The 13,955-nt window shown below is 40.8% G+C and overlaps 1 protein-coding gene across 1 annotated transcript in view; it reads left to right on the top strand.

Annotated features, from left to right (window-relative positions):
* The window catches only part of UNC5D (unc-5 netrin receptor D), a 558,705-nt gene that overhangs the window by 332,061 nt on the left and 212,689 nt on the right, over window positions 1–13,955 (top strand). The window contains exon 5 of the mRNA XM_038747340.1: window positions 7,227–7,330. Within this exon, the coding sequence (XP_038603268.1) occupies window positions 7,227–7,330 (104 nt within the window). The remainder of the gene's footprint in view (window positions 1–7,226; window positions 7,331–13,955) is intronic.

The raw sequence follows: 13,955 nt of genomic DNA, 5'->3' as shown, positions 1-13,955 counted from the left end.
AAATTTGCATAGCCAATATGCTTTGGTTGGTCTGATCTAGAAACTTCACTCCCATACTAGCTTTTTCAAACAGAGTCACTCCAAATCATTTCAGTTATTTGAAGCCTTCCAGATCAAGATGATATTTGTGTTTCTGTGTTGCTACTTCTTTACCATTCCAATTACAAGATGATGTGAAGAATCTTAGTCCCATATAATTCCTACAAAATCAATATAATAAAAAAGTAAATTCATCCTAATATTAATAACAATAATAATGATAGTAGTATGTGTTGGGTGCTTACTTTGGCCAAGTACTGTACTAAGCACTGAAATAGATAGAACTTAATCAGGTCAGATGGAGTCCCTGTCCCATGTGGCACTCAAATCTAAGGAGGAGGGAGAACAGGTATTTAATCCTCCTTTTACAGAAGAAGAAACTGAAGCACAGAGAAGTTAAGTGACTTGCTAAAGGTCACACAGCTGGCAAGTGGCTAGGTCCAGGCTCCAAGGCCAATGCTCTTCCCACAAGGCCATACTGCTTCTCTTCCTGCAAATTGCCAACTAGTCATAGACATTGCAGACTTTACAGTTTCCCACCTTTACTCATTACAAATGAGCCAGAGGAAGTGAGCTATTTTTTTAAATAATTAGCAATTATAATCGAGACAATCCCTGTCGAAGTCATAGCCTTTCTATTATTAGGTAATATTGTTATTAATGCTAAAAATTTTGGTATTTTTTAAGCTCTATGTGTCAAGAACTGTACTAAGTGTTGCGTAGTTATAAGATCAAGTTTGACAGACTCCTTGTCCTACATGGGGCTCACAGTTTCTGCCCAAACAGATGTCCAAATGTGAGCAAATCCATTCCGTTGTCTTTGTTTTCATCAATACTCTATGGTTCCGTAATGTGCTAGGTAGATGCTGGGTATCCAATTAACTGCCTGCGTTGGAAAAAACCAAGACTGGATCCCAAAAGTGATTGTTTTAACCCTTAAAAAAAATCCCCAAAGCAGAAAACTCCACAGTGTTTGGTATTTGACACTCTCCTGAACCTCACTCCCACATGACTTGTGGGTTTGTCTGGTTCCTTCAAGGCTAATTTAGAAAGGCACATTACTACATCTGTTACTTTCTATGGTTGTATGATTTTCAAGATGCAAAATACTCCATTTTTCATGATTGGTTATTTTTTGTTTGTAAGCATTATGCGCTTGGCCCAGTCTTTCTTCTTTTCAACTCCCTTGTGAAGGCCATGAATACTCCTTTAGTCCCAGAGCCCCATGGCCTGTGTCCACACCTGCCTAATCTTTCCTCACATTTTACTGAACTAAGTAAGCATTTACCCTTGGTTAATATTCCATCCACCCCCATGTGGGTTCTACCTGCAAAAGTATTAAATTGTGCTTAAAGAAAATCACCAAAAACAGCTCAATCCTAAATAAGGGGCTTACAGAGTGGAATTCAAGTAGACTGGCTATTGAAGTTGCTGGCACCTCAAAATGCCCTTGAGCAATGAAAGGAAAAAGTAACTCCTCACCATCCTCACTTAAGGCCTGTGAAATCCTTTATGCCACCATAATCACTCTAAGCATATAGGAATACCTGATACAGCCTCATGGAAATGCTAGTGGTTCTTTCTGGGAGGGTCTGTTTGAGCTCTTTTTGAAAGCCAAAGGGACAGCTGTAACCTTGGAGAGTGCAGAATAATGAGCCCTGTGATTTCAAATCTAGATGCCGATCAGTGACTGAAGAAGCAATATCTTGGGCTACCTTGGCCCCCGACTTCCCCTCCAAGTGACGGATCACTGGAAGGGTGATTCCAGTATGTGAGAGCTGAAGGTTATTTCAACAATTCTCTCCTTTCCTATCCATATTGTCCTAAATGACCGGGAAGGAAACATGGGAGAGGATGAAAAGAGGTATAAAGAAAATAGTGGTTACCTCATTTCAGCACTTGTTTCCAAAGCTATTTGACCAAATCTAAGTTCAGTAGAATCAACGTACTTATCCTTTAAGCACTTGATAGTCTTCTCACCCTCAGGCCCAAAGCATGTTTTAATGCCTGTCTCTCCCTCTTTAATATTACCTCCTCGTGGACCGGGAAAGTGTCTACCAACTCATGTTGTACTCTCCCAAGTGCTGAGTACAGTGCTCTACACAAAGTAAGCTCTCAGGAAATACCACTGACTGACTGATCACAGGGAAAGAGATGGTGGCAAGCCCAGTGGAAATAGTGAAGTTTTTGAGGTAATGTAATGGACTGTGTCTTGAAGCTTTTTAGGATTTGTCTTATGGCTTTGCTATTTCCTCTTTAGTTAAATGGCCAGCTTATTTTTGCATTCCTTGAGGCTTAGTTTAAGAAATTGTAAACTATTTCAGAGTTTCTGTTACCAAGCCTTCAGTAGATATAATGAGAAGAATCTTTCATTAATCTCAGACTAATTTTTAATCATGCTATTTAGATGAATCCAAGGCATCAACTATAAAATGGTATTTCACCCAAGATTGTATAATTCTTTAGCAATGTAATTTACAATTAAAAAATTCTAGAAAGTAACAATAAAATCTGGATCTAGCGAAACTGAGTTCCTTTCAATAGACAAACATTGCTTTCTGTTTCCTTGAGATGGGGCTTATTGGGCAGATTGATTTGAATACCAGTAGACTTGGGTAAATTAATGGGACATTAAGGCCATTCCTTTGCAGTCTTAACAAATGACTATGATTTTTTTGTCAGCTGATTTGGTTTGAATGAGTAAATTATTTTTATTTCATTGCATTAACTGCCATAACATTGAATGAGCTGATAACTCCCTGGTGCTGCTGAGCAGCAAAGTACTATTATTTCGAATTGAATTTTTATTGATTTTTTTTTCCCTGCGTGTTAAAATTACTTTTGTAACACAGCAGCATAAAATGAAAATGAAAGATGAAGTAAATAAGATCTGGGGTGAGATGGGGTAATTTGTTCCCCAGAATCTACCTAATGGGCCACGTAACCCCAGTTTTTGTTTATTGGCAACTTCAGGTGACAATCATCCAGAGACAGTTCATATGATTTGTGGGTTACCTGAGCCCCTTGTCTCTCTTTCTTACCGTTGCTTTAGTTATTTGCCTTTTTAGATACTTTGTTCGTTTGGGGAACCTACCTAGGGAATGTAATAAATGGAAGATGATTATGACCATTAGTCAGTGTTGCTACCCACATATTGATGTTAAGTACCTATTGTATGCAGATCACTGTACTGAGCACTTGGGAGGCACACTAGAGTAAGTAGACAATATCCCTGCCCTCAAGGGGCTTACTCCATAGCATCTCTTAAATAATATGTTGGTTAAGGAGATGCAAAGACATAAAATAAAATTTTGCATCAGCTAGTGATTTCCCTTATCTGCTGTATCCCTCTCCTCCAATAATACCAATATCGAGGGCTTGATTGTGCTATGTGGCTCACAGGTGAGTCATCCATGTACATCAAATGAAAATGGAAGCTGCCTTGAACTAAGCTTTTCTATTTTGAGAATAGAACAAATATACACGTAATGGAAACACTGATAGTTTAGAAAGTGTTTCTATCATTTCTTTTTCCTTTAAATGGACTTAACAGGGGGAACATTTAGTCATTTTAATTGCTTATTCTCCCTTAATTCAATCTAATGGTGCATTTTGGAGTAGACTGGATGAGTCCTACATTTTTTAAAATAATTCTGACCTTCAACCCTGGGTAAAGGAAGGAAAACATAAATGGGAGTTGATGTTGTTGTGCCTATCACTATCTTTCATACCTGGCTTTCTATTTTAATTTTGTTCAGTGCTTACTCTGTACTAAATTTGCTATTCACTGGGCTAGATACAAGATGATCACAACAGTCTGTTATTCCCAATACATAAAATTTACTTTAGTATTTATCTTCTCTGGTAGATTATAAACTCCTTGAGGGCAGGGGTTATGTCTACTAATTCTATTGTACTCCTCCAAGTTCTTATTGGAGTGCCCTTCCCAAGTAGAAGGGGAGGCAACATGGCCTAATGGATGGAGCATGTGTCTAAGAGTCAGAAGAACCTGGGTTGTAATACCGACTCCACCACCTGTCTGCTGTGTGACCTTGGGCAAATCACTTAACTTCTGTCTGCCTCATTTACCTCATCTGTAAAATGGGGTTTAAAACTTTAAGCCCCATGAGACACATGGACTGTGTCCAACTTGATTAGCACATATTTACCCCAGAGTTTAGTTCAGTGCCTGGGGCGTATTAAGTGCTTAGCAAATACCTTGAACGAAGGTGCTCAATAAGTGCCAGTGATTTGAGCGAATGACTTTTCCAAGAGCAGAACTGTGACTGAAATGGGACCAGAACCCTGGTCTCCTAAATGAGTCTCATGCACTTTCCACTAATAATAATACTAATAATAATAGTATTTGTTAAGCGCTTACTGTGTGCCAAGTACTGTTCTAAGCACCAGGATAGATACAAGGTAATCAGATTGTCCCACATGGGGTTCACAGTTCTTAATCTCCATTTTACAGATGAGGTAACTGAGGCAGAGAGAAGTTAAATGACTTGCCCAAGGTCACACAGCAGACTGGTGGCGGAGCTGGGATTAGAACCCATGTCCTCTGACTCCCAAGCTCATGGTCTTGCCACTAGGCCATGCTGCTTGCCTTGATGGGAATGAGTTTCACTGAAGTGTCTTCCAGAACAAGGATAATCTTAAAAGTGTGACTGAGTGAACCATCACTTTTCCTCCAAGAGGCCTTCTCTGACTAAGCCCTCATTCCTTTTCTCCCACTCCCTTCTGCATTGCCCTTGCATCTGAATTTACACCTTTATTCACTCCCCTAACCCCATAGCACTTATGCACATATCCATAATTTATGTATTTATATTAACGTCTGTCTCCCCCTCTAGTCTGTAATCTCATTCACTCAGTTGTATGTACTGAATCCTTATTGTGTGCCGAGCACTGTCCCAAGTGCTTGGTAGAGTACAATGTAACAGTAAACAGACACATTCCCTGCCCACAACCAGGCAGGAATGTATCTACTAACTCTGTTGTATTGGTACTCTCCCAAGTTCGTAGTACAGTGCTCTGCACACAGTAAGTGCTCAATAAATATGATTGATTGATTATAGCAGTCTCTCTAGACTTTTGTGTTAGAGACCGTCTCACTACCTGGTCTGTTTCTGATGAACAACCTAGTAATTTGATTTGGAGCATGGATTTTTGGCTCAAGGGAAATGAAATTGGGAATCTGCAGGTCTTACTGTACAGGGAAATCTGAGTATTTCCTAGCAACACTCACTCAGAGAATGGTTATTACATCAGGTGGAGTGTTACAGTGCACTGAGAGCTGGGAACTCTGAATCATAAGTTAAAAGGGCTGTAGCAATTTATGGGACTCAGAATAGCAGAAATCTGTTCTTTAGAACTCATTGGAAAGGAGAGAAAATGAAAAGGTGGATCTTGTTACTGCACTGCTACCAGAGCAAGCTGTTGTGAGTAGCTTTAAATCACAAGTGCTAATGAATAACTCCATAAATATAACCCAGGGAAAGGGCATTGGCTACCCACAGGGGGAAAAACAAAACATTAAAAGGAAAATCCTGAAGGACAATCAATGGTCTTCTGAGCTGCTTATTCATTGAGTGTTTCTGGCTTGCTAAAAGTGAGTTTAATGTATTTATAAAAATGTATAAAGACATAACTGATTCAAGGACTCTGCTATTTAAGGGGAACATATTTCATGTTATTGTAAGCACTGAAGAAAATTAAATCAATAAATCCACCGCCTGTAATTTGAGACACTCCATTTGAAGAAAAATATATTGTCAGGGGAAAAAAACATCCGTTACTTTGAGGAAGTATTGTAAATAATCTTTCTTGGCCTTAGTATTCCAAACACTCAAGTGACAACAAGACTTATGCACATGCTGTGGAATTATCAAAATGTTGTTTTGATGACTCCAAGGCAGAAAAGGCCAAGATAGCTTATAATAAAGTGCGTGATATGATGGGAGGTGATACAAATAAGCCTCTTTGCCAACCTTGCCCATATGCCCTGTTACCCCAGTAAGAGTGCTTCCACTGGTTAGCAGTCAGAGATCAAGAGTCTGGAGGTTCCAGGGTCTGTTGTGGGCTCTGTGTTGATGTTCTCTATAACCAAAGGCAAACCAATTAACCTTTCAGTATTTCATCTGTCCATGTGAAAAAGGTTAATGGGGCTACTTGTTTGTAGAGTGCCTCGAGTCTCCCCATGAAGGGCACTGTACAATTGCAGAACATTGTTCTCTGGCCGGAGGGCGCTGTGCTTTTTAAATTGTACGTCTGGTTGGATAGGTTACAGATTTTTTTTTTCAATGCTGCCCCTTCTCTGAGGTTAGAAATAAAAAGTTTGAGGTAATCTCATTCTATTATCATATTTCAGGGTCCTGGAGGCCAAAGAAAGTGGAGCAGGTTAAAAATAAATTGTCCATTTCTTAATAAACCAGTAATAAAAAACAATTATGAAGGTGCAATAGCTGGGTATGGCAGTTTTCAAGCCAAATAATAATAATAATAACAATCAATCAATCAATCGTATTTATTGAGCGCTTACTGTGTGCAGAGCACTGTATTAAGCGCTTGGGAAGTCCAGGTTGGCAACATATAGAGACGGTCCCTACCCACAGTGGGCTCACAGTCTAGAATAACAATAATAATAATGATGGTATTTGGGAAGTCCAAGTTGGCAACATATAGAAACGGTCCCTACCCAACGGTGGGCTCACAGTCTAGAATAACAATAATAATAATGATGGTATTTAAGTGCTTACTATGTGCCAAGCAAATGCTGGCATATCCTCAGAATCGTTTGGCTTTGCCATTCTCTTTCGCTGCAGATAACTAAACGATTGGATTTCCCTCACCAGCCACCCTGCATTTCAAATAACCAACTGATTGTTCAGGCAGACTATGCTAACGCCATGAAATTTCACAGTCAAGTATTAGACTTTTATTAGTATTAGACACTTTTAGACTGTGAGCCCACTGCTGGGTAGGGACTGTCTCTATATGTTGCCAACTTGTACTTCCCAAGCGCTTAGTACAGTGCTCTGCACACAGTAAGGGCTCAATAAATACGATTGATGATGATGAAGTATCTGGTTTCGGCAACCAGAATGGTGTTTTTCTGCACTTTAAGCAAACATGATCGTCCCGCATGGTGAGAGAGGTGACCAACTTGCCGTCCCTTTTTGCAGATTTACGTAAAAACTTTGAGCAAGATCCACAGGGGAAGGAAGTTCCTATTGAAGGCATGATTGTCCTGCACTGCCGTCCTCCAGAGGGAGTGCCTACTGCAGAGGTAAGATGAATTCCTTGCTCCATTTTGGCATTAATTTTCTGACCCTATTGAGGGGGCCTTTGTGTGCGCATGTGCATTTGTGTGTGTGTGTATGTGCATGTCTGTACATACATCAAAAAAATCTGCTCTTGGACTGTAGTGCCAATTGTTCCTCAGACTGGTTATTTGGAAAAGAAGAAAGCTAGGGATTTGCTGGTCTGTAAGATTTGTCTATCTCCTTTGGGAAGCTCACTGCTGGAAGAGTGGGAGAGGAATTCTGCCTGTAAGCTGCGTCCCGGGTTTAGGTATGAAGTGAATGCAGGCCCTACATTCCATTCTTCCTGCACATGCTATTGCAATCAAAGCCACCTGTTTACACGCTAGGAAGACATATTGAACGAGTCATGTGAAGTGATGTACTGTGAGCCCACTTTCAGAGTGTGAGCCCACTGTTGGGTAGGGACTTTCTCTATATGCTGCCAACTTGTACTTCCCAAGCGATTAGTACAGTGCTCTGCACACAGTAAGTGCTCAATAAATATGATTGATGATCATGATGTGCTGGGTGACTTTAGCCCCATTCAGTAAAGAGGCTGACCTGGAAGCCTCAGGCTCCCTCAGGGATGTTGGTTTCCTGGGGATGCTACCCTCCGGTGCGGAAACCAATTTGAAATGTAAACTCCCTGCTCCACAGGACTATAAGAAGCTCTAGCAATGTAGGAATAGCAATAATAATAATAATGTTGCCCACTCGGGAAAACCCTAAAGTACAGAGCTCGTTGAAGATGTGGCGCATGAAGGTCACAGAACTGATACAAGAACACTTTCTTTGCCGTATTTGTTCAGTAGGAATGCGATTCCCATTTGGACCTGCATCCCAGATTCAAACATAGCTGCATGGTAGTTGCATTTCCATTACTGCAAGCCAGAGCTCAGTGCATGATGCTCTTGCTTACCACTCTGGATAAATTGAAAGAAGAGCCTGATAGCAGCCTGAGCTGTTTATAGCTCAACTTCGCACAAATTACTGTAGCATCTTGTAACTGGAGGGCCAAATGCAGAAGAAGATAAATTGCAAAAGATGAAAATACACCAACACTTGCGTGTTTAGGAAGTAAGTACACTCTTTGGACATCATTCAAATCTCGGGGATTGCTCAGATTGGAAGGAAACGGGCATAGAAATGAACCTGAACATTCCATACCTGATAAAAGTCAGAGAAGGGGAAATGCTCCTTTACATTCATTTTTAGTTGTGCTTTTCTTGCCCAGTTCCTGTCTTACATACAAGGACACTTATTATCAGGGCAGGGAAAATTAAGTGATGGGCCAGATTTGCAGCCAAATATGCCCACATTTCCCTGCATACCTCACAGCACTGAGTTGGCTAACAGTAGTTTGCTTCTTGGGTAAAGTATCTCAGAAACCATTTTGTTTTACAGAATGATGCAATGTTTTATATCAGTATTTTAAGTCAAATAATGGTATTTTGGGGCTCCATCTGTAAGCAGCATGGCCTAGTGCATTGAATACGAGCCTGGGAGACAGTAGGACATGGATTCTAATCCCGGCTCCACCACGTGTCTGCTGTGTGACCTTGGGCAAGTCACTTCACTTCTCTGTATCTCACTTACCTCATCTGTAAAATGGGGATTAAGACTGTGAGCCACGTGAGCGACGGGGGCCATATCCATACAGATTTTCTTGTATCTGCCCCAGCACTTAGAACAGTGCCTGGCATACAGCAATAGCAGGTTGGTGATAGATCTTAGTGTGTGGATTCGGTTGCAGTAGGATATAAGCAAGATAAGATAAGAGGGAGAAAAATTTACATTAGTAGCTGTGGTGATAGGTTAGGGCTAGCTAGTTAGATTTGGGGCTAGCTAGTTAGATTATACTGCCAGGTACACTGTAATCTGTATAAAATCAAAGTTATGCTGTATGGCTGTACAGACCTAGACCTATTACAGAAGTCAGACCCAGTTTAAGCAATTTAATTTACATCACCTATGAATAATCAAATAGTTCTGTTTATTGAATGCTTACTGTGTTCAGAGCACTGTACTAAGTGCTTGGGAGAGAAAAATAAAACAGACTTGCTAGACATTCATTCATTCAATCATATTTATTGAGCGCTTACTGTGTGCAGAGCACTGTACTAAGCGCTTGCGAAGTACAAGTTGGCAACGTATAGAGACGGTCCCTACCCAACAATGGGCTCCTTCCTTTCCCACAGCAAGCTTACAGTCTGGAATAATAATAATAATAATAATGATAACAATAATAGTAATAATTGTGGTATTTGCTAAGTAGTTTCTATGTGTCAGGCACTGTTCTAAGTGCTGAGGTAGCCACAAGAGAGACAGATTGATCCCATCCCTGTTCCATATGACGCTCACAGCCCTCTAGACTGTAAACTTGTTGTCGGAAGGGAACATGTCTACCAACTCTGCTGTTTTGTACTTTCCCAACCATTTAGTACAGAGCTCTGCACACATAAGCGCTCGATAAATATGATTCATTGATTGATTGATGGAGGAGGGCTGTTTTCAGAAGAGGAAACTGAAGCACAAAGAAGTTGTAAATTACTCAAGATCTCACATCAGTCAAGTGGCAGAGCCAAAACTAGAACCCAGGTACTATAATTCCCAGGCTTATGCTCTTTCCACTAGGCCAGGCTGAACAATAGCCAACAACCAATAGCAGGGCATCCATTAGAGAAGCAGCATGGCTCAGTGGGAAGAGCATGGGCTTTGGAGTCAGAGGTCATGAGTTCAAACCCCGGCTCTGCCAATTGTCAGCTGTGTGACTTAACTTCTCTGGGCCTCAGTTACCTCATCTGTAAAATGAGGATTAAGACTGTGAGCCCACTGTGGGACAACCTGATCACCTTGTAACCTCCCCAGCGCTTAGAACAGTGCTTTGCCCATAGTAAGCGCTTAATAAATGCCATCATTATTATTATCATTATTACCACATCAAGGTTCTGGACTGGCCCAGATGATCAACATTGAAACTGCTATATGGAGAACTGAAAGCAGGCATATGCAAGTCTAATAGGTAAAAAAAAAAGGCCAAAAACAGTTTCAAACAACTCATCAGAAGAGTGAACTGTTGAAATACCAGTGCAAGATGCTGTGCAGCAATCAAGAGAGGGATTGTTCTCCTTAATAATAATGGTGGCATTTTTTAAGTGCTCACTATGGGCGAAGCACTGTTTAAGCACTGGGGGGGGATACAAGGTGATCAGTTTGTCCTACGTGGGGCTCACAGGCTTAATCCACATTTTACATATAAGGTAACTGAGGCACAGAGAAGTTAACTGACTTTCCCAAAGTCACACAGCTGACAAGTGTCAGAGTCGAGATTAGAACCCATGACCTCTGGCTCCCAAGCCTGTGCTTTTTCCACAGAGCTATGCTGCTTAAGTGGAGTTGGAGGTAGTCCTGAAAATAGAAACATCCTTTGAGAATATTCCAAAATTAATTAATTCATTCAGTCATATTTATTGAGTGCTTACTGTGTGCAAAGTACTGTACTAAGCGCTTGGGAGAGCACAGTGCACCAACAAAAACAGACATATTCCTTGCCCACAACTAGTTTAAACTCTAGAGGTGAAATCAGTTGTGTTAATGGGTAACTCCTCCATGGTTAAAGTCAAATGCTTTGATGCTCTGCAAAGGAAAGGGTCATCATCAATCGTATTTATTGAGCGCTTACTGTGTGCAGAGCACTGTACTAAGCGCTTTGAGGGGTCAGTCTGACCCCTCTATTTCTCTGCCGCCTGCCATCAGCCTAGTTTTGCCTCTATGGGTGGGCCTCTTGGATATTTAGCTGTTAGCACATCAGCGTTGGTCTAAAGCACATAGTCACCACTGTTGTGTTGGTGACTGCATTTTTCAGGCCCATAGTTAATGCTCTTTGAAGATAGTTGTGGAAGACTAATAATTACCAATTTATTTCCTGCACAGAAAATAAATGTTTTATGGGAATCTGAAAGCCCATATATAGAGTAAACCAGACACTTATGTAATGTATTAGAGATAAGATAATAGGTCAAAAACACAGCCGTTTTGAAGATTGGTAAGTATGATAATTCAAGTTCACCTAAAAGGCATGGGTTCATCCCACAGGCAGCCTAACTGAACATGTTTGACCTCACAATTAGTTTTAACCTTATCTAAGGGACAGTTTTAGCTAAATGTAACAAATTTACTGCACTACTCCTGCTGTTTAGCCAAAACCAATTTGCTGTTTTCAAAACAATTCATTATCCTGAACTGCACTTTTTTATACTCACCAATTAAATGGAAAATCTATCTTTCATAAAAGTTAGGAGTTATGTCCAATGAAAATGTGACGTTTTAATGGTTTTCCACAGATTAAAATTGTAGAGTTCTCAATAAACCCTGATTTACTGATGTTGGTTGTAAAGTGGTTATTGCTGTTAATAAAGCCTATAAATCTTAACAGGTTATATTTGCCTTGGACAATAAAACTTCCCATAAAGGCTTAAGTGTCTAAGGCTAATTCTATTCACATCAAAGGTAAACAGGCTTCTCAAAATAATTCAGTGTCTTTGGGAATTGGATATCCCAAAACTAAGCAATTGATAGATTATGGCCAGAAGCAATAGCATTTCCAACTGCATTATTCTGGTATCTCAACCAGCTGATGGAACAGGTCCTTGAGTAAATTAAAGAGCATTAGAGGAAACTGTGCTGTTTCCAGGAAATCCCGGCTCTGCTACTTCTCTGCTGTGCAACCTTGGGCAAGTCCACTTAACTTCTCTAGGCCTCAGTTACCTCATCTGTAAAATGGGAAAAGACTGTGAGCTCCATATGGGACATGGACTATGTCCTACTTGATTAGCTTGCATCTACCCCAGTGCTTAGTTCAGTGCCTGGCACATAGTAAGTGCTTAACAACTGCCATAAAAAAATGGTATGATTAATTTTTACCAACTCATTGCTGGAATTGTTGCTTCAGCTAAGGGCTAACTGGTAGCCAAAAATATATTTTGGGTGGATCAGAAACAGTGTGGCTTTATGGAAAGCGGACGGGCTTGGGAGTAAGAGGACATAGGTCCTAATCCTGGCTCTGCCACTTGTCTGCTATGTGATCTTGGGCAAGCTGCTTAACTTCTCTGTGCCTCAGTTACCTCATTTGTAAAATGGGGATTAAGGCTGTGATCCCCAAGTGGGACAACCTGGTTACCTTGTAGTTATTATTATTATCAATATATCAATGGCATGTATTGAGCACTTAACTTCATGCAGAACACTGTATTAAGTGCATGAGAGAGTACAATCAATCAATCATTTGTATTCATTGAGCGGTTACTGTTTGTAGAGCACTGAACTAAGCACTTTGGAGAGTAAAATATAACAGACACATTCCATACTCACAACGATATATAGAGTTGGAAATCACGTTCCCTGACCTCCTTGCCCCTTCCTACTGTACGTTTCTGATTTTGTACTATAAACCAGACCGCACACTTTGCTCCTCTACTGCCAGTCTACTCACTGTACTTTGATCTCATCTACCTCGACCCCAGCCTCTCACCCATACCTTGCCTCTGGCCTGGAATGCCCCCATTTTTTTTTATCCTACAGATGTGTGACTCAATGGAAAGAGTACGGGCTTGGGAGTCAGAGGTCATGGGTTCTAATCCTGCTCTGCCACTTGTCAGTTGTGTGACTTTGGGCAAATCACTTAACTTCTCTGTGCCTCAGTTCCCTCATCTGTAAAATGGGGATGAAGACTGTGAGCCCCACGTGGAACAACCTGGTTTACCTTGTATTCCCCCCCAGCACTTAGAACAGTGCTTGACACATAGCGCTTAACAAATACCGCAATTATTATTATGATGATGATCACTCTCCCCACCTTCAAAGCCTTATTAAAAGCACATCTCCTCTAAGAGGCCTTCCCTGACTAAGCCCTCATTTCCTCTTCTTCCACTCCCTCTGTGATGCCCTTGCTCTTGCATTTAAACCTCGTATTCTCCCCTGCCTCAGCCCCACATGACTTATCTACGTAACCGTGATTTATTCCTTTATATTAATGTCCGCCTCTCCCTCTAAACTGCATGCTCACTGTGGGCAGAGAATGTGTCCATCAACTATGTTATATTGTACTCTCCCAAGTGTTTACTTCAGTGCTCTGCACACAGTAAGCGTTCAATAAGTATAATTGACTGATTCAAGAACTCACAGGCTAGAACCAGATGAGAAACGGTGTTGCCTAGTGGAAATAACCCGGGCTTGGGAGTCAGATTAATCAATCAAACAATCAATGCTATTTATTGAGCACTTAGGTGCAGAGCACTGTACTAAGTGCTTGGGAAAATACAATTAGAACCCTAGTCAGAGGACTAGTGTTTTAGTCCCAGCTTCACTACTTGTCTGCTGTATGACCTTGGACATGTCCCTTCACTTCTCTGTGCTTCAGTTATCTCATCTGTAAAATGGGATTCCATACCTGTTCTCCCTTCTACTTTTTTCTTTGATGGCATTTATTAAGCGCTCACAAAGTGCAAAGCACTGTTTTTAAACTGTGAACCTTATGGGGGACCTGATATTTTATCTAACCCAGCACTTAGTAATGTGCTTGGTCCATATTAAGTGCTTAGTAATAATAAT

Source organism: Tachyglossus aculeatus, chromosome 5 (genome assembly GCF_015852505.1).
Source record: "Tachyglossus aculeatus isolate mTacAcu1 chromosome 5, mTacAcu1.pri, whole genome shotgun sequence".
NCBI classification, from domain to species: domain Eukaryota; kingdom Metazoa; phylum Chordata; class Mammalia; order Monotremata; family Tachyglossidae; genus Tachyglossus; species Tachyglossus aculeatus.
Note: the sequence above shows the minus strand (reverse complement) of the source record. Positions and strands in the feature narration are given on the sequence as shown.